The sequence below is a fragment of the Symphodus melops genome (genome assembly GCF_947650265.1).
Source record: "Symphodus melops genome assembly, chromosome: 5".
In the NCBI taxonomy this organism is placed as follows: Eukaryota; Metazoa; Chordata; class Actinopteri; order Labriformes; family Labridae; genus Symphodus; species Symphodus melops.
Window position 1 is genome coordinate 27,893,601 of NC_136695.1, and position 23,758 is coordinate 27,917,358.

General features: G+C 43.4%; 4 protein-coding genes across 8 annotated transcripts; all 4 read left to right on the forward strand.

Moving 5' to 3' along the window:
- Positions 1 to 2,029: 2,029 nt before the first annotated feature.
- Positions 2,030 to 11,094, forward strand: brd2b (bromodomain containing 2b). 2 transcript variants are annotated; one of them, XM_079345068.1, is made up of 12 exons: positions 2,030 to 2,164; positions 4,458 to 4,746; positions 4,827 to 4,964; positions 5,527 to 5,668; positions 5,800 to 5,963; positions 6,306 to 6,818; positions 6,942 to 7,070; positions 7,229 to 7,474; positions 7,565 to 7,824; positions 7,943 to 8,259; positions 9,284 to 9,412; positions 9,554 to 11,094. In XM_079345068.1, exons 1-12 carry the CDS (start codon positions 2,133 to 2,135, stop codon positions 9,682 to 9,684), a joined length of 2,490 nt encoding a protein of 829 aa, XP_079201194.1. In that variant the 5' UTR covers positions 2,030 to 2,132; the 3' UTR covers positions 9,685 to 11,094. The 2 variants fall into 2 exon arrangements, with proteins under 2 accessions (XP_079201194.1, XP_079201195.1); XM_079345069.1 differs by lacking the exon at positions 2,030 to 2,164 and adding an exon at positions 2,281 to 2,318.
- A 610-nt stretch (positions 11,095 to 11,704) lies between these two features.
- Positions 11,705 to 16,588, forward strand: LOC306824749 (H-2 class II histocompatibility antigen, A-U alpha chain-like). 3 transcript variants are annotated; one of them, XM_079345070.1, is made up of 4 exons: positions 11,705 to 12,516; positions 12,775 to 13,107; positions 15,060 to 15,344; positions 15,838 to 16,588. In XM_079345070.1, the coding sequence occupies exons 1-4, from the start codon at positions 12,447 to 12,449 to the stop codon at positions 15,963 to 15,965; spliced, it is 816 nt and encodes a 271-aa protein (XP_079201196.1). In that variant the 5' UTR covers positions 11,705 to 12,446; the 3' UTR covers positions 15,966 to 16,588. The 3 variants fall into 3 exon arrangements, with proteins under 3 accessions (XP_079201196.1, XP_079201198.1, XP_079201197.1); XM_079345072.1 differs by having other exon boundaries at positions 15,138 to 15,344; XM_079345071.1 differs by having other exon boundaries at positions 12,850 to 13,107.
- A 622-nt stretch (positions 16,589 to 17,210) lies between these two features.
- LOC306824164 (HLA class II histocompatibility antigen, DR beta 4 chain-like) lies at positions 17,211 to 19,056 on the forward strand. The gene is made up of 4 exons (XM_079344184.1): positions 17,211 to 17,431; positions 17,641 to 17,922; positions 18,494 to 18,605; positions 18,707 to 19,056. The coding sequence occupies exons 1-4, from the start codon at positions 17,218 to 17,220 to the stop codon at positions 18,756 to 18,758; spliced, it is 660 nt and encodes a 219-aa protein (XP_079200310.1). The 5' UTR covers positions 17,211 to 17,217; the 3' UTR covers positions 18,759 to 19,056.
- A 334-nt stretch (positions 19,057 to 19,390) lies between these two features.
- On the forward strand, positions 19,391 to 22,875 carry vmo1b (vitelline membrane outer layer 1 homolog b). 2 transcript variants are annotated; one of them, XM_079343936.1, is made up of 4 exons: positions 19,391 to 20,082; positions 20,364 to 20,476; positions 21,685 to 21,991; positions 22,783 to 22,875. In XM_079343936.1, exons 1-4 carry the CDS (start codon positions 19,873 to 19,875, stop codon positions 22,783 to 22,785), a joined length of 633 nt encoding a protein of 210 aa, XP_079200062.1. In that variant the 5' UTR covers positions 19,391 to 19,872; the 3' UTR covers positions 22,786 to 22,875. The 2 variants fall into 2 exon arrangements, with proteins under 2 accessions (XP_079200062.1, XP_079200061.1); XM_079343935.1 differs by having other exon boundaries at positions 21,685 to 22,875.
- Positions 22,876 to 23,758: the final 883 nt, after the last annotated feature.

The window sequence follows — 23,758 nt, forward strand, 5'->3', positions numbered from 1 at the left end:
TTTTTATGTTTTTTAATCAATATATGAACATATACATAGACTTATTGTGCATAAAACATTGCACAAGTTAATGAGATCATTTAATTTTGCTCATATATAACCATTTTGTAATCCAAATTGGATTAAATATAAATGATAAAGTGGTAAAGTAGTGAGTTCCAAGAAAAACCTTACAAGAGCATTATGTTTAATGTCATGTTTGACCTTGGTGCCAACTAATTCATATTTGCAACAAATTGTAAACAATAACAGTGCATTTCACAAACCACAAGAACAACACGAACAAGTGGATGGGTTTTTTTTTTTGCTCAGATATGTCTCCATACAGTCCTAACAGAATGGAGTGAGTCTTCAAACATTATTCCCCTGCTCTCTTAATGAGACACTTGTGCCTGCTTCCCAGACATGATCAAGTCCAGTCTGGGTGGGATGGGGGACAGGCTCATTCTTAGAGTGGACTCCAGAGTTTTGCAGAGCCTGTTTCGAGTTTTGGTCTTGGTTGTGGTCACAATGGAGAAACCCGATTCACACAGGTATGTAGTTGTGAAAGGGAGGAGCAATTTCACAGCCCTGAGAGCAAGTTGTGGGTACTCCTTGGAAACAGCAATCCAGAATGTGGCCAGGTCTGATTTGTCCCACAGGATCTTGAATAACAAGAATTACAAATGCAACTAGAATTACAATTCCTTTATAAGCAATACTTGCTGTAACTAATATAAATGTAATATATATTATTCTTACCTTGAGAGTGCTGTCAGAGGAGACTTCCAAAAGCTGAGATTCCAAATCTGTGGGTAATGCAATGCCATTCTGAGTGGGTTCCACTGAAAAGGGATCCACTACCCACAAGTGTCCATCTCTGGGATCTTCGGGGAAGTATTCATCTAATTTTAAAGATAGTTGTGAGAGATGGTGGGAGACCATGTGATTGATCTTCACCTGAGGCAGGGTTTCTTAACCTTTTTCACCTTGGGGCCCAACATTTTCAGGGCAAGGTAGTCTGGGGCCCAATCGAGTGAATGGTTCTGATTTAACTTTTGCGGTCATTTTTATTTAATAGCTATTTGTGTCACTATGTTGTAATAATGAATACAGTTCTCAATTTGTATGTTTTTTATTCAATATATAACCTATACGTAGGCTAATTATGCATAAAACCTTGCACAAGTTAAGATCATTTAATTAATTTTGCTCATATAAAACCATGTTTTAGTGCAAGTTTGTCAAATAAGTAACCCAATGCAGGGTAGCGCTGCAGCCTCCTTCATTTAATTAAAGTTTATTAGATGTGGACATAGTTATTATATCGGGCAGACGGGCACACTAGATGCATTGATTTGAGTGTATTTATTGCCACAATAAAGAAAATATCAATATGTAACCATGAGGGACTTGACTGTGAGAAGAAAAAAAGGGACACTAGCTAATAATTTTTTTTTTCTTTTCTTTTCATTTTCTTTTCATATACTTTATTAATCCCGCGAGGGGAAATTCGGTTTTCACTCTGCATTAATGGAGAGGTCTCAGAGTGAGGGGGCTGCCCACAGAGGGCGCCCCAGAGCGGTTGTTGGGGTTCGGTGCCTTGCTCAGGGGCACCTCGGCAGTGCTCAGGAGGTGGACTGGCACCTCTCCAGCTACCAGACCAATATCCGGACTTGGTCCGTGCCGGGACTTGAACCGGCGACCCTCCGGTTCCCAACCCAAGTCCCTACAGACTGAGCTACTGCCGCCCCTATCAACCCCCCCCCCCCCCCCCAAAAAAAAACAAAAAAAAAACTCACTTTTACTACTGAAAGATTTATGAAAGAAAAAAAAGGAAACACCACAAATATTCGGCGTTAACACACAGACTGCTGCCATTATGACGCTCCAACATGTCAGAGAACAACATGTACTGAGAACAAGACAGCTGGGCGTATGCTTGGATTCGACAGACGTCTCATCACAACCAATGAGAGCCCAGAATCGCTTCTGCCTCTGCAGGAAACACGTCACACTGCCACGTGGTGGGTTTATATAGCGTCAAGCGGAAGCGTCAAAGCGCCATTTCACTGCGGAGCCGCCGTGTTGAAGTGAAACGTCGATAGTGGTTGAGCAGCTGGAGAGTAATAAACACACCGCCTTCGGTCCCGATGGAAGCGGCTGTCAACCTGCCCCACGACAGGTAAAGTCCGCGTTGTTGTGCGTAAGATTTTGTTTCCGTTAAATTACTGTTTTTGGGGGTTATTTTTAGACGTTATCTGCGTTACTGTTACTGCTAGCGTCACTATAGCAACGCTAGCTAGCTTGTCAGACGGCGGTTTACGTGAGATGAAGTAGTGAGTTTATTTTTTTATTGGAGGGGGGCAGGGTTATGTTTAACTTCGAGGCGCATACTTTATTATTATTTTTTTCTTTCCGACTGTTATCTCTATTACATGACAGCTGCAGCCCCGGGTCGGCGGCTTGTGGAGCTGACCGCTCCCCCGCCGGCTCTCTCTCTCTTGTTAGCCGGGGTCATTCATCGATCAGGCACCCTGCTAACGCTAATCCCGCTGTGTCTGCACTACAAACTGGGAGGAACTGGGCGTGCAAACCGTGTCCCCCCCCAAGTTTACGTCATTTTTCAAATCACAATACTGTATTCAGTCGTTACTGCTACCTAGCAACGCCAGCTAATACTCTGTTAGCTTAGCTTGGTTCTCCGACACCGTCTGTCTGTCCGTCCGTCTGTCTGTCTGTAAGCTGCTGCTGCTAAATGACTTGGATTGAGTCCCAGGTTTTAAAGTTTGAGCATTTATTTCTCTCCATTGGATAAAGATGGGGTCGTGTATTCTTTTTTGGGGGGTAAAGGAAAAAAATCGACGTCTGTCACGCGCCCCTTGTCATTGCTAGCCAGTAGTGTTTACAAACAGAGAGGGCGGGGCGATGTAAACACGTGATCACCAGCTGCTGCCGCAAAGTAGATCCAGGGGTTTTGACTTTTCCTCCTTTTGTTTTGATTTTTGAGCATGCAGGTTTGAACGGCAAAGTCTGATTTTAGTCCCGCAGAGTTGAAAATACTCTTCTACTTCTTTTGTGACTTTTCAAGTTTTTGGTTCATTTTTAAACATGAAACACTCAAAACGTCATTATTTAGGTGGCTTTGGACCGGACATCATTTACTCTGACATGATGGCTTCATCTGACTACGTGGATTTAGGGATTCCCCGGCCTAGGTCTACACCAGACATGGTGTCTGTAGTTTTGTTGAACTGCAGCAAAGACTACAAAAATACCATTAAGTTGTAGACTATTCTGACATCTGCAAAGTCTTTACCTTTAATTTATTCAGGTAATAGTTACTCATGGGGAATATGTACTTGGTATTATAATTATGTGAATGTTGAAGTAGCGGGCAGAGGAAGTGCCCCAGAACCAAGTCCACCTTTGGGTACCTTCGTTCAGTGCATTAACAGGAGCGCAGGACAATTCATTATTCTGTCAATTCTGGGGAAAAAAACAAACAAACCAAATTCATGTCAACTTTCTGTGCAAACATTTAAGTTGTCTTTTTTTGTGCAATTTTTGTGTATGATACATAATTATGTATTGCACACAAACTATCAGTGAAAAACCTTCACTGATAGTTTGTGTGCAATATTGTGTTGGCATGTTTTTGCTTTGTCTTTGTATCTCTGTAAAACGTAGTATTTATGATCTGGATCACATATAAACTGCTTGGAAGGGATCGAACTTAGATGATTTTTTTTGTACAATTGTCGAAAATCGATTAAAAGGTGTCACGGTTCACATTAGTTCTCTAAAAAATGAATTTCAATAATATGAGTGTCAGATTTAGAAATTGAGGACGCACTACCGTCTTTTTAAATCAGATACGTGGAAGCATTTTGTCTTCAAGACAGAAAATGAAAAGAGATAACAGACGTGTGCAAATATCACAAGAAGACGGGGAACTACGCAAACAGCACAAGCGACATGATGCAGCATTTAATCGAAGCTCCAATCACCTCCTCTTGTTGAGAGAAGAAAAACATTAAAAGACCAAACAAGCAGGTTAGCAGCTGCTAAAGAGATCAGTTTCACTCATCATCTCAGTACGTATCGAGGGTTGAGTGAATCGTTACATCCCGACTATCTTACACGTTTTATCATCCAGTCTCAGTGCACTGTGTTTTTGGAGATGGTGGTTCCCAGGACTAGTTCCCTTCATGACTGTTGGCTGTTTGTTTTTTTTTTAGTACAGGGTATATGTTAACTGGGCAGTGGATGTGAATGATCCATGTTAAAGCTTTTTGTGGCAAAGGTAAAAGTGCACGTTCATCTTGAAAAGGTTATGTGTCTCTCCCAGCATGGATCTCGTGTATCTTGTTATTCTTAAACAGGAATCGCTTCACTGCTCTCTCTCTCTCTGATTACAGATGAACAAAAACCAAAGACCTTATTTTATCTCTCATTCTCTGTCTCATGTCCCGCAGCTCTCTGATCGGGCTGTCCTGTAGCGGCATGGACCAACACACCAGTTCGAGCAAGCGCATTCGAAAGCCCTCCCTCTTGTACGAGGACTTTGAGAGCCCGTCTCTGCCACACGCGTTGCCCCAGGGTCCTCCTGTCCCGCCACAGCCCCCAGTGAAGGATCCAAACCGGCCGGGCCGCATTACTAACCAGCTTCAGTTTCTTCAGAGAACCCTGATGAAGTGTCTGTGGCGGCACAACTTCGCCTGGCCTTTCCACGAGCCCGTGGACGCCTACAGGCTCAATCTACCGGTGGGTTTAAGAGGCGGAGCTGCTCATTCTGTCGAGACATGTCAGCGACACGTTTATAACTCCGTCCACCTCTTTTTCAGGATTACCATAAAATAATCAAACAACCCATGGACATGGGCACCATCAAAAAGCGTTTGGAGAACAATTTCTACCGCAGTGCCAGCGAGTGCATACAGGACTTCAACACCATGTTCACCAACTGCTACATCTACAACAAGGTAGGTTCAAGGTGAAACAGACTTTTTCCTGAGCTGTTTTTGTTCTGGCTCTTTTAATTTCACTTTGACTCCTTTTTTTAATACCGTGGCCTCATTTTTCTGATTACATTTAATATCACACGGACCCTCTTCCCAGCAGTCTAATGTTCTAACTTGTCTTGAGAAAACGTTTTGAGTGTTTATTGACGATATCCGTTCCCAGCCCGGCGTCGAGACCCGGGGATTTTCTTCACATAATGAGAAAGTGAAATTTACAACTTCTTTTAATTTCCCCTGAGAAAATGTTCATCAACACTATGCAAACAGAAACGAGGATACTCTGCAGTCCTGTGTAATAACAGAACCCATGCTGACCTGCATATCCTATACATGTGCTGCAGCAGAAGGGAAAATGAAAGTGTCAAGGGTCAACAACAAGGTGGCTTTTTGAGTGTCCTTATTTGACACCAAACAGGATTTTTTAGTTTCATCCAAACATTTTCATTTTGTCATCCATTTCTTTTTTTTTTCTTTTCTTTTTTTTTTAAATGTATTATGTGTTTGTGTTTTTCCCCCTGGATAGCCGACGGACGACATTGTTCTGATGGCCCAGTCCTTGGAGAAGATCTTTCTCCAGAAAGTGGCTCAGATGCCTCAGGATGAAATTGAGCTGCCTCCTCCGGCTCCTCGGAACAAGAACAGCAAAGGAAGGGGTCGCAAATCCTGTGAGTTCCTCGCCAACCTGTCGTCTTGCTTACACGGTTGTTTTAGTAATCGTGTTGGCTTTAGACATCTGTTTGTTTCTGTTGTTGAATTTTTTATTTATTTTTAAATTTAAATCAACGTTATGTCTCAGCATCGAGGGCTCAGCAGGTGCCAGCAGTCTCCCAGTCGGCCTACTCTCCCTCTTCCTCGGACACTGGGGACTCGATGCATGCCGACTCTCCCCAGACCGTCCTGACAAAGACTCGGCCTCCAGCCAACATCATGAGCCTCCCCCCTACACAGCCAACCACCAAGGTAAACAGAACTCTGATAATGAATAGCAGAATAATTTGTGTCCATTATCTGTGACGAACAAGACAAGCTTGTTTGTGTTTTAGAATATTCATCTATTGATACTGTCATCAAAACTACAAATATCTGGTGTTTGGGTCTGGCGTAAGGTTCAGGGTTTAGTCAGCAGCTCCTGCAGCCTCATGTCTGATTGACTCGAGTCCATTTACCAAAATGGCTGCAGATTTGAGGCCCTGATGAAAAGAAACAAATAATGAAGTCTAGTCTTGATTTTGTTGTCCTACAGGGATTGAAATAAAGCAACAACGTTTTGATCATAGAAACTTACAACCTGTTGTTTTGCAGAAAAAAGGTGTGAAACGTAAGGCTGACACCACCACCCCCTCCACCATGGGCCTGTCGGTGGGCATGTCGGGGCCAACACACATGGTGGGCTTGGGGAAAGGAGGCCACGGGGGTCACGGAGGCCACGGAGGACAAGTCCACGACACCTCCATGCACACCATCTCCATGGGGGGCATGGGTATGGACACCCCGCCTGGGATGGGGATGGTCAGGAGCACCGGCGGCCCCGTCCTTCTCCAGCCTATGATGGCAGGAGGTGCCCGCAGAGTGGGCAGCGGACGCCCCATTAAACCCCCCAAAAAGGACTTGCCCGACTCTGTGCAGCCTCTGCCGTCGAGGAAAGGCAAACTGAGCCCTCAGCTGAGGTACTGCAGCGTGCTGCTCAAAGAAATGTTGTCCAAGAAACACGCCGCGTACGCCTGGCCGTTCTACACCCCCGTGGACGCCACCGCACTGGCACTGCACGACTATCATGACATCATTAAATGTCCCATGGACCTCAGCACTATCAAGGTGACCTCCCAGATACTTCCAGAGCTCCTAATGTCTTACTCATGAGTTTGTTGAAGGTAGCATACGCTGAAATATGAATGTAAGTTTTAGCTTCTGACTTTGTGTTTTCTCAACTCTGACCAGAGGAAGATGGACTGTCGTGAATACAGAGAAGCACAGCAGTTTGCCAGTGATGTCAGACTCATGTTCTCCAACTGCTACAAGTACAACCCTCCTGACCATGACGTTGTGGGCATGGCTCGCAAGCTGCAGGTGAGCCCAGCTCTCCGCTTCCTTTTCCACTCGTCAGACTTAAAAAGAAAAAGGAACCGCAGAAAATGAGCGATCTTTTTCTGCAACAGCTAATTTGTTTTGAACCTCTTAATCATCGTTCCTTTTTTTTATTTTTATTTTTTCTATTTTGGATACAGGATGTGTTTGAGTTCCGTTTTGCAAAGATGCCAGATGAGCCACATTTGGATCGCACAGCCATGTCAATGAGCGGCCATCCGTCTTCCTCGTCCTCCTCGTCCTCTTCCTCCTCCTCGTCTTCGTCGTCCTCTTCAGAGAGTGAGCCCAGCAGCGAGAGCGAAGAGAGCGAGAGCAGCCCCAACTCGGACAGCGAGGAGGAGCGGGCGAACCGTCTGGCTGAGTTACAGGACCAGGTGTGCACACAGGTAAGAGCTCCGGTTGTCTTTATTCTACTAACTTTACTTTACATGCAAAGAAACATCAATATCCACTGTTTGAATGTAATCTTCTTACAGCTCCGAGCCGTGCACGAGCAGCTGGCTGCCCTCTCCCAAGGCCCCATCGCCAAGCCCAAGAAGAAGAAAGAGAAGAAGGAGAAAAAAGAGAAGGAGAAGAAGAAAAAGAAGAAGCTGGAGAAGCGAAGTCGAGGGGTCAGGAGCAGAGCTGGATCAGAGGAATGGAAGATGCCCGGCAAGATCCTGAAGAACAAGTCCGCCAGGGCAGGAGGCTCCCAGCCCAAGAAAAACCCTGGGAAGAAGAGCAACAAGAACAGCAAGTGAGTGACCTCAAAAGATCATGTCATCTTCATAACAATGTGGAGACATTTACACAGTTCATTATTACTCGTTTGATGAGTCGCTTTTGTCATGACTTTATCTCTGTGGTTTCTGCAGGACGACGAAGAAGCCGTTCTACCCTCCCCTGACGCCCACCATGCTGCCGCACTACGACTCGGAGGAAGAGGAGGAGATCGTGCCCATGTCGTACGACGAGAAGCGCCAGCTGAGCCTCGACATCAACAAGCTCCCGGGGGAGAAGCTGGGCCGCGTGGTGCACATCATCCAGTCCAGGGAGCCCTCGCTCAGAGACACCAACCCCGAGGAGATCGAGATCGACTTTGAGACGCTCAAGCCGTCCACGCTGAAAGAGCTGGAGCGCTACGTCATGACGTGTCTGAGGAAGAAACCGCGCAAGCCGTACACGGAACAAGGCAAGTGAACGTACCGATAGCTGTCATGATGTACGCTGCCGCCAGTCGGCGTCCTGCAGGTGATGCAGCTCTTCACTCAGGCGTACACTGTAGTAACAGTTCCATTCACTCTGATTGGTTAGGTATATTGTTGTTCACAGTTCTTTTTGAGCAGAGGCTCACATGGACCGTCATCGACGGCTTCCCTGTGGCTTTGCCTGAGTTTATAAAATCTGTTGCCTGTCGGGGTTTTCTCATGCTGGGTCACTAGTGCTGCATTGGTGTTCATTAACTGAGGGGGAAGAAAGTGAACTTGAGAGGCTTGAAGTCCAAAGAGAGAGAATGCATAGTTAATCACTGTTATTCATTTGACTGCCAGAAGGGGGAGACAAAAACACTTTAAATGCAAACTCTTCAAAGCAGCAGGAAAAACATTTAGCTAAAAACATGTGGACAACTTGATCAGCTGAGGCGTTTTTTTTACACAACTGGAGTTCCTAGCATGAAGTTTTTTTTGTTTTTTTTTAATGAATTGAATATGTGCAGTGCAAACAGAAACAAGTCGGGCAGAGCATCAGAGCAAACAGCTTCGTCTCCGTTTGTTCCTCAGTTTGATATCACGTTTAGATTTTCCCTCGACTCAGTTCACTAAATAAAAATCAACAAATGTTTTGATTGGCAGGCGTATAATGTTGTTTGTTAGCCCGTGGTGCTGCAGCCCCGTCTTTAATGAATCTCTCACCTCCGTGTGTTGCAGTGATCGAGTGGCTGCTTTTCCTCCTGAGTAATCACAGCAGCGTTAAGCTCCTTAAGGTTCACAGAGTCATGTTGAAAGTTCATTATTACAGAGGTCTTGGTGTATGAAGCGTCCAGTCAATAACACGTCAGGGAAGTTTGTGTACAGAACCCGAAGAGCCACGCTCACTTACTGACTCGGGACTCCGTTATTTTCCCGGAGAAACCGGGGATGTTGAAACACTAAAAAAAATCCTTCAACACAAAAGAACCCAGCCCTATAACATGATTTCCCTTTGCATGCACACAGCCGGAAAGAAAGGCGGCATCGGCAAGTCCAAAGAGGAGCTGACTCTGGAGAAGAGGAGAGAGCTGGAGAAGAGGCTGCAAGACGTCAGCGGTCAACTCAATTCTGTCAAGAAACCGGCCAAACCGAAAGGTGCATGTTTCCTCCTCACACAAACCACACGCACCTTCAGTTGAAAGTGTCTTTGTGTTCCTGTGACGGTACGCTCTTATCTTCCTCTAAACGCCGTACAGTGAACATGAATTGTGTGTGTGTCTTTTGTCCTCTCTGCAGCGGAGAAGCCGAGCGCTGCAGAGACGAACACGCAGCCCACGCGCCTCAGCGGCAGCAGCTCCAGCTCGGACTCGTCTTCCTCCTCCTCCTCGTCCTCGTCCTCGGACACCAGTGACTCAGATTCTGGTTGAAGTCTCAACAGTGGCTTTGAGAGAGAAACGTTTATAACTCAGGGACTTGGGCTGGCCCAGGAAACGGCGAACCCTGAAGCAGCAGTGGGCTGACAAATTGAAACCCATGGCGAATAATCACTCCAAGAGGACCCGTTAGCTTTTTGTGAATGTGGGACTAAGAGACGTGAAATGTCTCTGTGGATCATCCTAGAACCTGAACATTAAATGCCTTGGTTTCCCCCTGTTCTCCCCTTTGTAAATACTTGTAAAAATTATTGTTTCTTTTATAAAGAAGAATTTTATGGAGATCCCCCAAAGAGGGAAGTAATGTACAAAAAAAGAAAACGGATGTGGAAAGACGGGCCTTATTCCAGATCTGCTTTGGCTGGCCGTAACGCTGCGTGCTGAGGGACTGGAAGAGTTTATTTATTTGTTGTTTTTCTTCTGCATCATTTCCTCTGACATCACTGGAATTTGAACCAGCATCCTTTAGGTCACAAGCCTTGCTTTTTATAACATCCCCTGGTCTCAGCCTTAATCTCACCCGGAACAACAATCTGTACAGTTATCTGGAAAAGTACGAAAAAGGAAAAAAAAAATCAATGTGTTCTAAAGTTCCTTCTGATAATCACAGTCATCTTCACTCTGCTAGTTTCTGGTCAACATTCAAAGTTAGCCTCAGTTTTCTTTTCTGGATTATTTATCTTGTTATGTTTGCGATCATTGTTGTTGCAGTGACGCATCGGGCGCTGCAGTCTGTTGAACAGACCTTTTCTCAAAGTTCAATCTTACACGAGTTCAGAACAGAAAAAGAAGAAACGCTCTCGTTTAGTTTGGACATGTTCTTCTTGCCGGACTCTTACTGAAGTTCTGTGTTCAGTATTTTAACATCAGTTCAGTTCCACTCTTCATGTTTCTCTGCGTTCAGTCGAGCTGTAATAAAAGTGTGCACCTCCAACACACGACTGAATGTTAACCCTTTGACGTGATGAGACCAGAACACGTCACACATTGCATTTCCATCTTTTAAAGACATCTGTAGCACTTCCTCCAGTGTTGCTGAAGTAACACTTGAAGTTTCCCGTAAAGAGACGACCGAGTCCTCTCCGTGGATTTCAGTCGAAGCTGTTGTTGAATGTTCAGTGAAAGAATATATGCTTGTACATACTTAATCTGTATTTGACCTTGCTCAGACTTATTGTATTCCTGCTGTTCAGTCTTTGTTTTTTTTTTAGTTACACTTTTACCTCTTTGTCTTTTTCCTCAGTTTCTGACCCGGTTAGTTCTCACTCCAGTTTACTGTCTTAGTTGTTTCCTGCAGAGCGTTCACATGAGCATCGCTGGTCACGCAGGATGTCGTTGCATCTCTGAAGCAAACTTTTCCATTCGACGAGTTTGTTCATTAAAATATTCTCTTCTGTTGAAACAGTCGGAGTTCTGTGTGCGGTCTGTCGGAGCAGCATATGTCACGTTTTTATTTTGAATCTTTGGAAGACGTACTGCTTTGTATCTGTAATGTAAACATGTCTTAACTTTCTTTTTTTAACCCTCACGGTCTTTGTCGATTTTCTTCGTCTGTAGTTGCAGCACTGAAGTCTTCAAACTGCTCGTTTTGTCAGACCTTAACTTAGACCAAACAAGAATCGGAATCGAAAGACTTTTACTGTCTCATTTTAATCTCGTACCTGGAATTCAAATTTTAAATGAGGACCAGCACTGAAAGGCGTTGCAGTGATCAGAAGGAAAATGTTCATTTCTAAAATGAAAAAATGTGTAGTTTGGTTTGCCCCACCAGTGACAAAGGCAAACTTCCTGTTGTTAATGTCTGAGTGAGTGATACGCCCCCTGCACACAAGACGTGACTTTCTATTTTATTCATATTTATTTTGGTCTAGCTCTCGACTCCGTCTCTGAGCACTCTGGTTTCTGTTAGTTTGGTCTTGACTGTAGTCCTACCTCTGCTTGTGATTAAAAGACAAAACACCTGCTCCATCGAGAATATGATATATGAGAATATTACTCTGAACCGTCTCCCCCCCGGATTAATAAAGTGATTCAGATTCTGGATGATTTGCTTAAATTCAAGGCCTCAGCACCAACCACCAAACTCCATTTAAAAAATGTTGACCCAAGTTTTCTGATGTTTTTTTAAATGGTGCAGTTTGGACTTCAGGCTTGGACGGTAAGAAACATGATTGAACAAAGAAACCAAATGTTTAAAAAGTACTTCAGATACTTCTGGCACACGTTCAGGAACCACTGAAAATGGCTCTGTGACCCACTTCAGGGCCTCGACCCTCCAGTTGAGAAACTGCAGTAGAGGACATTTATTTATATTTAAGGAAAAACTCACCTGCTTTAGAAAATAGATTTTAAATGACAGTATTATGATGAAATATGAAGGAAGTAAAAAAATATATATACAAATGAAAACTATATTAACAAATAAATGTAGTATTGAAGGTAGAGCTTATAAAGTTTTTTTTAATGAACACATAAACCAAAGGATGCTTCGTTAACAAGGGAAACTAAATGAACCCCAGCAATGACTCAGGACAGGATGGAGGGTAAAACAAAGACTTCTCAAAGAAATATCAAACTTTTAAATGTCATTTTTTGTGATCATTGCGCTCCACTAGGTGGCAGCAGTGTTTCCATATTCAGATGACGTCAGTGTTTTCAGGGTGTGAAGTAAACACGGTTGTCACTGAGTGCCATGCTCTTCTTGGTTTGTGTTTGGAGGAAGGTTTCACACAAATGATCGATTATTGTCAGAGGAAATGAAAGCTAACATGGCAGGGAAGCTGCTCTCCGTGCTGCTGCTCATTTGTCTCACAAAATGCAGTCAAGGTAAGATTTTGTTTATTAAATAGTGGGAAATAGGCTGGAACATACATCAAATAATCAAAAGGAGAAAAGTTAAAAAAAGCAGTTCATTGTTTTCAATTATGGACTCATTTTTAAACGCACCTTTACTTCCATTGTCACTTAGTTTAACAGGCTTAAAGATTCATCACAGCTGGTGACGTGCCTGTGAGGCTGATTTACCTCAAATCAGCCCAAACATTCGCGGCAGCTTCAGTGATTTCTGACGTTTATTCTCCACAGATTTTAAACTCTGGAATGACACATCACATCATGTCCTCTTTTTTTTTTTTTTAAATCTCTCAAATCAAATGACAGGTAAACACCTGCTGCGCTTTTTGACCTTCTGTCAGAGGAACGCCACGGGTGATGGCCAGAATGACATTGAGTTTGACGGCGATCAGCTCCTCTACACCAACCCTTTCACCTATCAGCCAGTCCAGCGTCTGCCAGAGTTCGCCCAGGAGTGGACCCCTGATCCTGGACTGTCTCAGGACTCGTATATCAGCCTGGGTACCTGCTATTACAACATCCCACGAACCATCGCAGCACTTGAAAGTCCTCCAGAGAACATAGGTAACACATACAGTATGTTTACTATCTGTTTAGTTAGTGGGCTGCACAGTGGTACTTGGTTTCCTCACAGCGGGGAGGTTCCTGGTTTGAATCCCCGTCTGTGTGAAGTTTGCATGTTCTCCCCATGCACGCGTGGGTTCTCTCCGTGTCTCCATATGTCTGCCCTGGGTGTAACCCTGCCTCTCGCCCAATGACAGCTGGGTTTTGCTGCAGCCCCCTCCTGCGACCCCAAAGAAGGAAAAAAAAGCCTTTAGAAATAGGACAGTGGATAGAGTCATGGGACAGGAAGTGGGAAAAGAGATGCAGGGATTCAAACCTAGGCCGTCAGCTCTCGAGGACTTTACACGTGGTGTGCGCACTAACCACAAGGCCAATTATTACTACATAAAACATTAAAAGTAATAAAAAGAAATAAAATATTTTCAGCCAAATTACATTGACATAAGAGGTTCTCCCTGCAGCACAATGTTCCTTGAGCTACCTCACATTATTAAACTGTTAATTCTACAGAAATGTGCCAGAAACCTTCTCAAATCCAGACCCACGCACTGATGGCAGAGGTTGCTATGTGAAGTGTCCATCAGTATTAAAAAATGCATTCATACATGCCGCTTCATTTCAACTCAGTTTATTTAGGAAGGGGACAGTGCAAATGGATATAACACGTAATAGATTATACTTGGGTAAAAATGGCAGAATTTACCAAAACTGTACTCATCCGTCGTCCAATGGCCTCAATGTTACAGAAGCTTTTTAAAACACCAATAAACAAGGAGAGAAAAGGGAAAAAGAACGACAACACAAATAGAAGAGAACTGAGCTCAAAACAAGGCACGGCACAGAACGAAGCAGAAGAGTTTACAAGTTAAAAAACATCAGATTAGAAAACCCACTCAAGCTCTGTTGTCAGTGGAGAGAGAGCTGTAAACTCGGGGTTAAGGACACATTCACACGTGGCTGCAGGAGCTGGAGATCGAACCCCCAACTTTCAGTCTGAGAGACCACTGGCTGTGAATTCAAGCTGTTAAAGAACATTAAAAAAAAAAAAAAAAAAAAGGAACATGACCAACCCGCAGTCATGCTGCTGAGCTAATCGTTCTAAATGAACACATTAATGAAGAACAAAGTAATGGAAACAACTTTTGTGTGAAGGGAGGAACCGTCAGCTGTGTTGTTAAAGTTAATGAGAGGAGTGGACTGCCATTAAAAAAAAAGAGAACAGGTGCAGGGACAATCTCTCTCTCACACACACACACACACACACACACCCTCTGTGTGTGTAATCATGCAGGTGTTGTCAGTGCATCTAACAATGTCTGTCATTGTTTGAAGCTGCTGCTCTGAGTGTCATCACACTTAGTTATCTGGAACATGAAGCTGCTTTCATCGCCTCACATCAGTTCAGCTCATCTTCATACTGTGTTGTGCGTTCCTGTCAGATCACAGAATCGTTCGTCACGTGGAGATGAAAGCCTCTGCTGAAATCTGACCATTGACTCTTTATCTCTTGAAGCGTTCGTCAGTGTAACTTCAGACTGCTACAAAACAATGAACCAATGGTGTTAAATGTCATGATATTGGTGGTATTGATAATGTCACCAAAAGGCTCTTCAGAAAACAGCCCGATGTATGACGTGGATTTTTACATCACTTTGTTTGAAGTTTGTTTGGAGTGTGATCTGTGGAGACTCATCCGCACCTGTTTTGTGTGTGTGTGTGTTCAGAGATAGGACAGTGGACACAGATGTGCAGTAAAGGACTCACAGGCTGGACTCGAACCCAGGACTATCGCCTCTGTACATGCGGAGCGTGCACTAGTCTATACCGGTGCCCTGTGCCTGTGATTTTAGGGAGAAATGTCAAAGATACATGTTGGGTTTTTTCTACTATGAACACAGTGTTGTCATCTTACGTTATTGTTCTCTGTCAAACACTGGTTCATCTTTCTGCAGCCACTCCCACCTCTCTGATCCACCCGAAGCAAGAGGTCGAAATCGGGGTCCCTAACACGCTCATCTGCTTTGTCAAAGACTTCCATCCGCCTACAGTTACAATCGACTGGACCAGGAACGAGGAACCGGTGGACCAGATGGTCGTGAGCCAGACTCAGTACTACTCCAACCAGGACTTCAGCTTCAACACAGCCTCCTACCTGCAGTTCACTCCGCAGGTGAACGACATCTACTCCTGCAGCGTGGGGCACAAGAGCCTGCAGGAGCCTCTCACTAAGTTCTGGGGTAGGTCGGACATAATATGGTTATTAGCTGGGTTTATATAAGCAGAAAAGATGATTCATTTTGTGTTGAGAGACTGAAGAGCAAAGAGGTGAGGATTTTTTGGACTTATTAATTCTACATAAGATCGTTATAAAAGGACGAGGGATGAATCTGCATAAGATGAAAAAGAAATACTTTAAATTCAAAGAATGAACGGCAAAATCTCAGAGGTCCTGCACCGTCTTGCGTTTGATTGGTCACTGAAGGAGAAGTACTCTAACACTAGCGCTTGACTTAGAAACACCATCACTAACGCCGGGTGATTTTTACCCGATATAATATCCCGAATAAAAAGTACCTGTTATCAAAATCTATCAAATATGACAATGCAAGATAAAATTGACTGGTGTTCTTTTATGTTCCAAGTGTGCCATGTCTAACAAAATGAAAATAAGTATCATGGGGGGACCCTATAAAAATGCTCAAAAATTGTGCGCTCTTCTTCCCCCCACAGTGGTTGAAGACACAGACCAGCAGCTTGTGGAGACAGCGGTGTGTGTTTGTGGTGTGATCCTGGGGCTGATTGGAGTTTTCACAGGTGTCTGGTTCATCGTGAAAGCTAACAAGTCCTGTCAGGTGTAACAGACAATCAAGACAAACATCTGACTCTACATGTCACATCTGTGATCGTCCTTCCATCCCGTTTGGGTTTTTCTCTCTGGGAATGAGCTGTGCAGAGATTTATTTTAGTCCCCTTCATGGTGCCATATTTTACACCTCCATGTTTGTATGCTATCGACTGTATGTGTGTCTCCATTTACAACAACACTAAATCACAATCCTGAAACACACACACACACAACAGTTGGGTAAATGTGCTTCTTTCTGTATTGTACATTTTAGCTCACATGTAATGAAGCTCTTTAAACTTCAGCTGGTTTGCTCCATCTGGAAGCAACAAATTCTGCAAAGCAGCATCTTCATTGAAGATTATTATCAAATAAAAACATGGGTCTAAAGCTTTAGATTTTAGTTTGGATTAAACACAATTTAGATCAAATATTAAGTGACGACTGTCAAATGATGCATTTTTTTTAAGTGTGATTTTTGCTGAATTTCAATAGCTTACAAGTTTTTGCATTATTTTGCATTTTAAAAATAGTTTTTTTTTTCTAAAGCTCAGGGTACTTTCTGTTTGGCTACAGACCTAAAACTTTAGCTGCCTGAAGGGTACAAGGTCATCTTAACCACAAAAAGTGTAAAAATTTTTTTTTTGCAATATCTATCTCATAATTTACTAAACTGCTACCTGCAAAAAACTCCTACTATACATAGTCCATCTTTAATCACTGTACATCTGTATGAGCGTGTAACAAATAAAAATCTTGAATCCTTAATCAGAGTTACTTTTTTCATATTCTTCTTCTGTTGTTTTTCTTTTCAGCTGTTTGCACTTACAATTGTGTTGCACTGTTGTATCATGTGCAATCAAAGCATTCTGTTCTGTTTGACAAACCGGTTCTTCTCAGTCCTGCCCATGCATGATCAATTGCATCATTTATTGTAATGTAGGAGGAAGCTGCACGAGGTTCACATTTTGAGCTTGAGGGGATTTCAGAGTTGACTTTGTTTGCTCTGCAGCAGCCGATCAACTTTCTGTCGGAGTGCTCGGTGTTTAAGAGAAGATGAGACTCTATCTTCTCCACACACTCACAGTCTGTGCTGTTCTTCTCTGGGCTACACCAGCAGGTACGTTTTCAAGGATTGCTCTTTTATTCTGACAGAAGTTCATTATAAACAGCTAGGCAGCTTTTTTAATTTATGTCTTTCAGGTGGATATGTTTATCAGATGATAGATGACTGCGAGTACGGGGACGAGGACGACCTGTCAGATATGGTGTTCTTTGTAAAGAACGTGTTTAACCAGAAGCTGGTCACGCTCTATGACTCTCGGGTTGGGAAGTATGTCGGCTTTGGAGAAGTCGGCATGAGGAACGCAGACCATTACAACTCACAACGTTGGAAAATGGAACTCCGAAAAATTCAAGTGGAGACTGAGTGCAGATACAACGCAAGATACTACAGAAGGAGCATACACGACAGAAAAGGTATGTTTTTGTTGATTTTTATCTGAGCACGCAGGAAATGGTCAAACACTTCTTCATGAGATTCATTGGAAATAAGGAGACTATTCTTCACTTTCCATTCTTTAATTAAATGACTTGAAGAAAACAATTTAGCCCCTAACTCTCTTTTCTGCTCTCTGCCTTGAAGGTCCTTTAACTAATTTTGTGCTCTAATCATTTCTCCGCTCCAGTGCCTCCGGTTGTCAGAGTCCGTCAGACCCAGCCAGCGGACTACGGGGAGCAGTCCACCCTCGAGTGCAGCGTCCTAGGTTTTTTTCCTCAGGAAGTTAAGGTGAGCTGGCTGAGAGACGGGGTGGAGGTCACCAGTGATGTGTCGTCCTCGGATATCTTGGCCAACGGGGACTGGAGCTTCCAGCTGCACTCTTTCCTGGAGTTAACACCCAGGACGGGGGAGAGAGTGACCTGCAGAGTGGACCACAGCAGCCTGGAACAGAGTCTGGATGTGGACTGGGGTGAGGATGAGTTTGGAAGCATAAACACTCTAAAACAGTCACGATGTTTAGATTGCACATGGACCTGAGTATCTGGAGTGTTCTTATTTCTGTTAGTAGTAGATTTGTATTTTGCACAGTATTGACCGATCACATATCAGGAGGCTTTGCTGTATGCACAACATCCTGTGTTAGGGCTTTCACACTTGCAGAAAACTCCTAAAAAACTCTCCAAATAGACACATTTTAATGCAGCTATTAAACTACGTGCATGGAGGTACTAACTCCAGTCACAGGATTTAAACCAGCTCGGGATGAATTCTCCGGATGATATCCTGCTGCCTTCAGCTCACTCGGACTTGCTGCAGAAAAAGTTCTTACGGGCTGGCAGGAGAAGCGACGGGTGAAGTCCGAGGGAAGATTTTCGATGTTTGCGTTCACACATACAGCTCCTCCGGGAAATATGTGGAGTTTTTCAGGAGTTTAAAACCATGCTGATCTACTGTAGATGTCCTTGTCCCAAAAAGAGCAGGTCTCTGTTATATTGGCTGCAAAGACTCAAAGGCATCATTAACTCTCTGATGTTCTGCAGACACTTCTTCACTGGATGCTAAACGCCTGAAGAAGACATTGGGGATCACCTCCTTCTTCATCGGCTTCACCGTAGCTGCAGGAGGAGCAGTTTACTACTGGTGGAAAAAGAGGTGCATGTTGTTCAGAGTTTATTTCTTCAGCAGTGATTGTTTCCCACACTAAAAACATGTACACCCTCACGTTTTTATGACATTTAACTTTCATTTTCCAGGTCCGACTTCAGCCCGCTGCACAGACGAGATCCAGCGTCTCCAGAGTTATAAAACATGTCAGCAGTCTCTAGGTCTCTGCTAAAGCCCTGGATCATGTTAAATGTCAACGATGAAGCTTTGATAGAAAACATGCTCGGTTCTGCGGATGATCTAAAGTGGGATGAACTCGACTGTGAGAAAACGACAAGCTGCTGATTTTCTGAGCAGGCGGCCATCCTTTATCACAAAAGTCAACCAAAGACTCAGCTGACATTTTAACTCTCAGCAAAGATACAGCCTTCAAACTTTATGTGAGGATCCACGTGTGAAGTCAAATCACTAATGTTTCAGACTGTAGCTTACAACAACTGTCTCACCTTGATTTTAAATATTAACTCCTCTACATCTTGACTGTATGGAGTGTTTTTCTAGAGAGACAGAGAGAGAAAGAGAGCGAGAGAGCGAGAGAAGAGAGCGAGAAAAGAGGGAGAGAGAGATATTGGTGAATGACATGCAGGAAAGGAGCCACAGGTCAGATTTGAACCCTGGGTCACCCTCTCTCGAGGACTCGCCTCTGTACATAGCGTGATTACAAAGACATGTTACTTTAATGATCCCGTACATCACAGATTTAGATTATTAAGAGTTATCTTCACAGAGGAATGGACTGGAACTGAAACTGGAAACTCCAAGTGTAAATGTATATTTGATGAAAATACTTAGATTGCTTGTTTTAACCTTCTTTTAATTTAATAAAACTACGTTAAGCACAGCAACACATTGTTCATGAAATAAAAGAGATGTGTTTTTGAACCAGGCTGTAAACATCTAAATTTCTGCTGTAAATGAATGGGTGTGTAAGTGACCTCTGCAGCCGACCTCTAGTGGACACTCGAGGAACTGCAGGATTTTGCACTTGCTTGCCAAAAGTTGTGGCTCACAACAAACCATACACATATATATTTGTCATTTGAACCTGTTACATACAGTCAAAAACAAATCACCTCTTGGATGCATATACCAGGGACCCTGTGTGTCTGAACATGAGTGAGAAAAAACTTTTCTTTTTCCAGCTGTTCATTCCCACAGCAGTCTGTGACTCTGTCAATCATTCTTCATCATACGAGAGGTCAGCTATAAGAGCCTCCAGCGTTTCAGAGTGTAACCCTGACTCACTACTGTCGACATGGCCAGTCTGTTCAGTGTGCTGGCCCTGCTGGCCGTGTTGTCCGCTGGGTTTTGTGAGGAGAAAAGGTTCTTGCAGCGAGCCGGCACAGCCTTTAACAGCAGAGAGTACAGATCTCTGCTCACCGTGAGCAATGGAGAGCAGTTTGGGAACTGGACCTGGCCCGAGATGTGTCCGAAAGACTTCTTCGCTGTTGGCTTCAGTTTGAGGGTAAACACACTTAATGTACAAAGTAAACTGGCTAATGAGATGAATCATGTTCTCTGGTTATACAAAAGATGACACTCATAAATCTAGGATGGGTGTTTTGATATTAATGCAATTAGCGTTAAGAGCCAATTACAAACTGTTCAGTGATGTTTCCTGATGCAAGAACAAAACCAGGTGGGAGACAAAAAATTCAAATAGTGCAGGAATTCAAAATACCCCATCAATTTTTCTTGCCGTTGTTTGACCTGAGCCCACTTCTGGGAACTGATGTGTTTCCTCAGGTGGAGTTTAACCAGTACGGGGCTGACGACACCGCCCTGAACGGGATCCGTCTCATCTGTTCCAAGGACGACAGCAGGAGCTTCCTGTACTCCATTGAATCCCACACTGGATTGTAAGTTTCTTAAAAAAAAAAAGTTTAAATATCCTTTGATAATTCTTCAGAGTTACTCTTTATTTATTATTATTATTATTTATTTATTATTATTTATTCAAGCAAATTAAAACAAAAACAACAAAATCTATAAAATAATCAAACAGAAAATCAAACATAGAAACCAAAAATACAAAATAAAATAATGCAAACTGGACAAGCCTAAACACGTTACTGATTCTAACCATATGTAAGGTCTTCCCAACCTGGCAGCTCAGAACTTGTGGGGTTTTTTTATGCCGTTGAAAGAGTTACTTAAAGTTTTATAAACCGTTCATAAAACTTTTATTTTTATTGCACTTTTCATTACAGGTGACAAAGTGCTTCACAACAGACCATAAAAGAAAACAAGCAAGACAGAAACAGAAAAGACAGAGTGCAAGCTTTTTTCCTCTTAAGTAGAGAAATAAAAAGAAGGACTGACCTCTGATGGACTCTGACAGTCAAAGTCCTGTCCCCCTTCAGTTCTCAGCCTGGACCTTGGAGCAGCTCTGTTCATTTTGAGTGCAGCAGCTGATCACAGCCGAGAAAACTCAATACATTTGCAGCAGCAATTCTGAAAAGTTGGATCTGATATCAGCCACGTGTCAACAGGTTTTTTTTGCACTTCATGAATATTGCATTAGGTTTTCTGACAGGCTGCATGTGGATTGTTGTTGTTGAAGAGAAAACTACGGCTTTAAGGCTATCAAGGTTAACGCTTGCTTAAAGCAAACTTCCTACTCTACATTAAAACAATAATTTACATTTCAGGGAGCCAGAATTCAGCGGGAGCTAATTCAATGTTGGACATTAAAAGACATGCCAGTAGAAACACTTTACCTTTTTTCAGATTCTTTGTCACACTTACATGTTCTTACTGACGTCTTCCAATGTGCTGCTCTTCCTTGTTGTTTTGGTCTGTCCGGTGGAATAGCAGCCAGTGGGACAAACCAGTCCCTAACATGAAGGTTACATTTAAATTAATTTAATTAAGCACTTCTTTGAGAGCAGCAGGAGGATGGTGGTTTCCCATCTGTTCAGAGGGGAATAAAAAGCACCATTTCTGCCAGGATTGCAAATGAGACGTTGTTAAACCGACTTAATATCCGTTTAATGTCTCCACCCCCATCTTGGATCTTTCCCTAATGTTTCCCCTCCTTTCATATATTTCCAACTTCCCTCTGCAGCTTTGGTGAGTGGTCCAATCCCCAGTACTGCCCCAGCGGCGTGCTCACCTCCTTCCAGCTCAGAGTGGAGTCTCATCGCGGCCTGTTTGGCGACGACACGGCCGCCAACAACATCAGGTTCCGCTGCAGCAGCAACCCGCTGCTGGAGGGGCCCGGCACCCAGTGGGGGGACTACGGCCACTGGAGCGAGACTTGCAACGGCGGAGGAATCTGTGGCATCGAGACTAAGATGGAGAACTACCAGTTGGGCCTGGACGACTCAACCCTCAATGACGTGCGCTTCCACTGCTGCGACAAAAATCAGCAGGTAAGCCAGAGTAGCTACAAGGCGTTTAGAGACTAAAGGGGAACTTTTTTACTCCAGTCATGGTGACACGGAGACAACCAAAAATGGCACGACATGTCAGAGACTGTCCAACCAAAAACTCAAGGCCCCCTCTGTTTGCCCTGCTAAGCGTTGCATGCATAATTGCAGTGAAAACCAAAGTTTGTCAGTGACAGTAAACAAAGAGTAAAAAGAGGAAGAGAAGCATAAGCGCTGGCAGACATGGCGGTAATGAACGCGGGTTGGAGGGCTCCAAATTGATTTTTGCCCAAGGCCCAAGCAGACTCCAGAATCGCCACTGCTCATGACCATCAGATCATTGAGGCCCCTGTCATCATATAAAAGCCTTGATTACTGACTGTGAATCCATTCAATTGAGGATATAGAAATTCAAAATCAGGGTGCAATGCAAACTTTTGCTCCCTTGTAGAATCGGGGCCTTCTCCAAGAGGATGAACGAGTAACGGTTACAAACACCTTTGAAAGGCATCTCCAGAGATGAGAAGGAAACAAGGAGAGAGAAACAGAACATACAAAAACACAAAGCCCCAAAGTTCATGCAGTGGAACATAAAAAGGCCTTTAAATACATCAAAAGTTTCTCTCTGTAAAAATAGTCTGCTGCCACCTTGAAAGTTCTTTTTAATTCTCTCTAAGCCTTCAACAATGTTCTCAAACGTTTTCCAAAAGAGTGCCTTGTTCAAAATACATTTGTTTTTGTAAATCTTTTGGACAACCTTGGATTGCTCTCATGTTTGATGTTTTAACTTCCAGTGATCGGCAGCCTGCAGGTGAACCTCCCAACACCAGTTTGATTGAGCCAGTCTCCATCACCCTGAGCTCCATGATGACAAACAATAATAATAATAATAAAAAGCTCATTTGAATTTCTGCTGCCTCTTTCACGATTTATGAAAAATAAAGTATTCAGAGTTAAATCCATCCTCATTAAAAAAAACAACCTCTCAAACATCTTGGATCAGAATTCAGAGTGATATTAATTGACTTGTTAGTGAAAACATGCCGCTCTCTGAAAGTCGAGTGTCACCTTCAGCGGGGGAAAACACAAAGATTAAGGAGCGTCTCTTCACATCAAGAGCCTCTTTTAACATCCTGTCATCCCATCATCACCTCTCATCAACGTGCACAGCGTGTTTTCATACGCTATCTAACTCACCAATAAGCTTCCAGCAAAGTCATAATAAGCGTGAGCCCCAAACAGAGAAGCTGACACAGGCATTTCCCAGAATTCCTGCTGGAACTGAGGTAATTAAGAAATGACAAGAGAGGGGATATTAATTAATTTACAGTTTAAGGCCTGACAGAGGTTGATAAGACACCGATTGGCACGCGCGGAGGTAATTGTGTTAATTAATCGGTGAGTAGTTAATCTGCAGAGTGTGTGCGTGGAGGGTTTAGGGAGGGAACTCGAGGACGTTATCAAACACCACCGTAATGGTTTCCAGAAGATTTTGCAAGTCGAGGCAAAGTGATTACAGTCTTTAACGCGCAGTGAATGAAAAACACTCGCGCTGACCTCAAACCTGAGTTCAGAGTGTCCCGGAGTGCCTCATGTTGGTCTGTGAGGTCTGAGCTGAACTGATGTATGAAGAGAGAACTCAACTCAAACTCATAGTTTGAAATGCATTTTTCATCTATCACTTCTTGATGTCCAATCTTGGGATCACTGGCTGATGGTAGACAATGAAAGGGGTAATAACAAAGGATGGAGACAGAAGGTTCTCCATTG

Bases quoted from the DNA above. Each gene is read 5' to 3' on its own strand.
- brd2b (XM_079345068.1), top strand. From the start codon at position 2,133: ATGGAAGCGGCTGTCAACCTGCCCCACGACAG. The intron at 5,964-6,305 runs GTAAACAGAACT...GTTGTTTTGCAG, and splicing joins CTACACAGCCAACCACCAAG to AAAAAAGGTGTGAAACGTAA. The intron at 7,475-7,564 runs GTAAGAGCTCCG...ATCTTCTTACAG, and splicing joins AGGACCAGGTGTGCACACAG to CTCCGAGCCGTGCACGAGCA.
- LOC306824749 (XM_079345070.1), top strand. From the start codon at position 12,447: ATGAAAGCTAACATGGCAGGGAAGCTGCTCTCCGTGCTGCTGCTCATT. The intron at 12,517-12,774 runs GTAAGATTTTGT...TATTCTCCACAG, and splicing joins TCTCACAAAATGCAGTCAAG to ATTTTAAACTCTGGAATGAC. The intron at 13,108-15,059 runs GTAACACATACA...ATCTTTCTGCAG, and splicing joins AAGTCCTCCAGAGAACATAG to CCACTCCCACCTCTCTGATC.
- LOC306824164 (XM_079344184.1), top strand. From the start codon at position 17,218: ATGGTGTTCTTTGTAAAGAACGTGTTTAACCAGAAGCTGGTCACGCTC. The intron at 17,432-17,640 runs GTATGTTTTTGT...TCTCCGCTCCAG, and splicing joins GAGCATACACGACAGAAAAG to TGCCTCCGGTTGTCAGAGTC. The intron at 18,606-18,706 runs GTGCATGTTGTT...TTCATTTTCCAG, and splicing joins TACTACTGGTGGAAAAAGAG to GTCCGACTTCAGCCCGCTGC.
- vmo1b (XM_079343935.1), top strand. From the start codon at position 19,873: ATGGCCAGTCTGTTCAGTGTGCTGGCCCTGCTGGCCGTGTTGTCCGCT. The intron at 20,083-20,363 runs GTAAACACACTT...GTGTTTCCTCAG, and splicing joins CTGTTGGCTTCAGTTTGAGG to GTGGAGTTTAACCAGTACGG. The intron at 20,477-21,684 runs GTAAGTTTCTTA...TTCCCTCTGCAG, and splicing joins ATTGAATCCCACACTGGATT to CTTTGGTGAGTGGTCCAATC.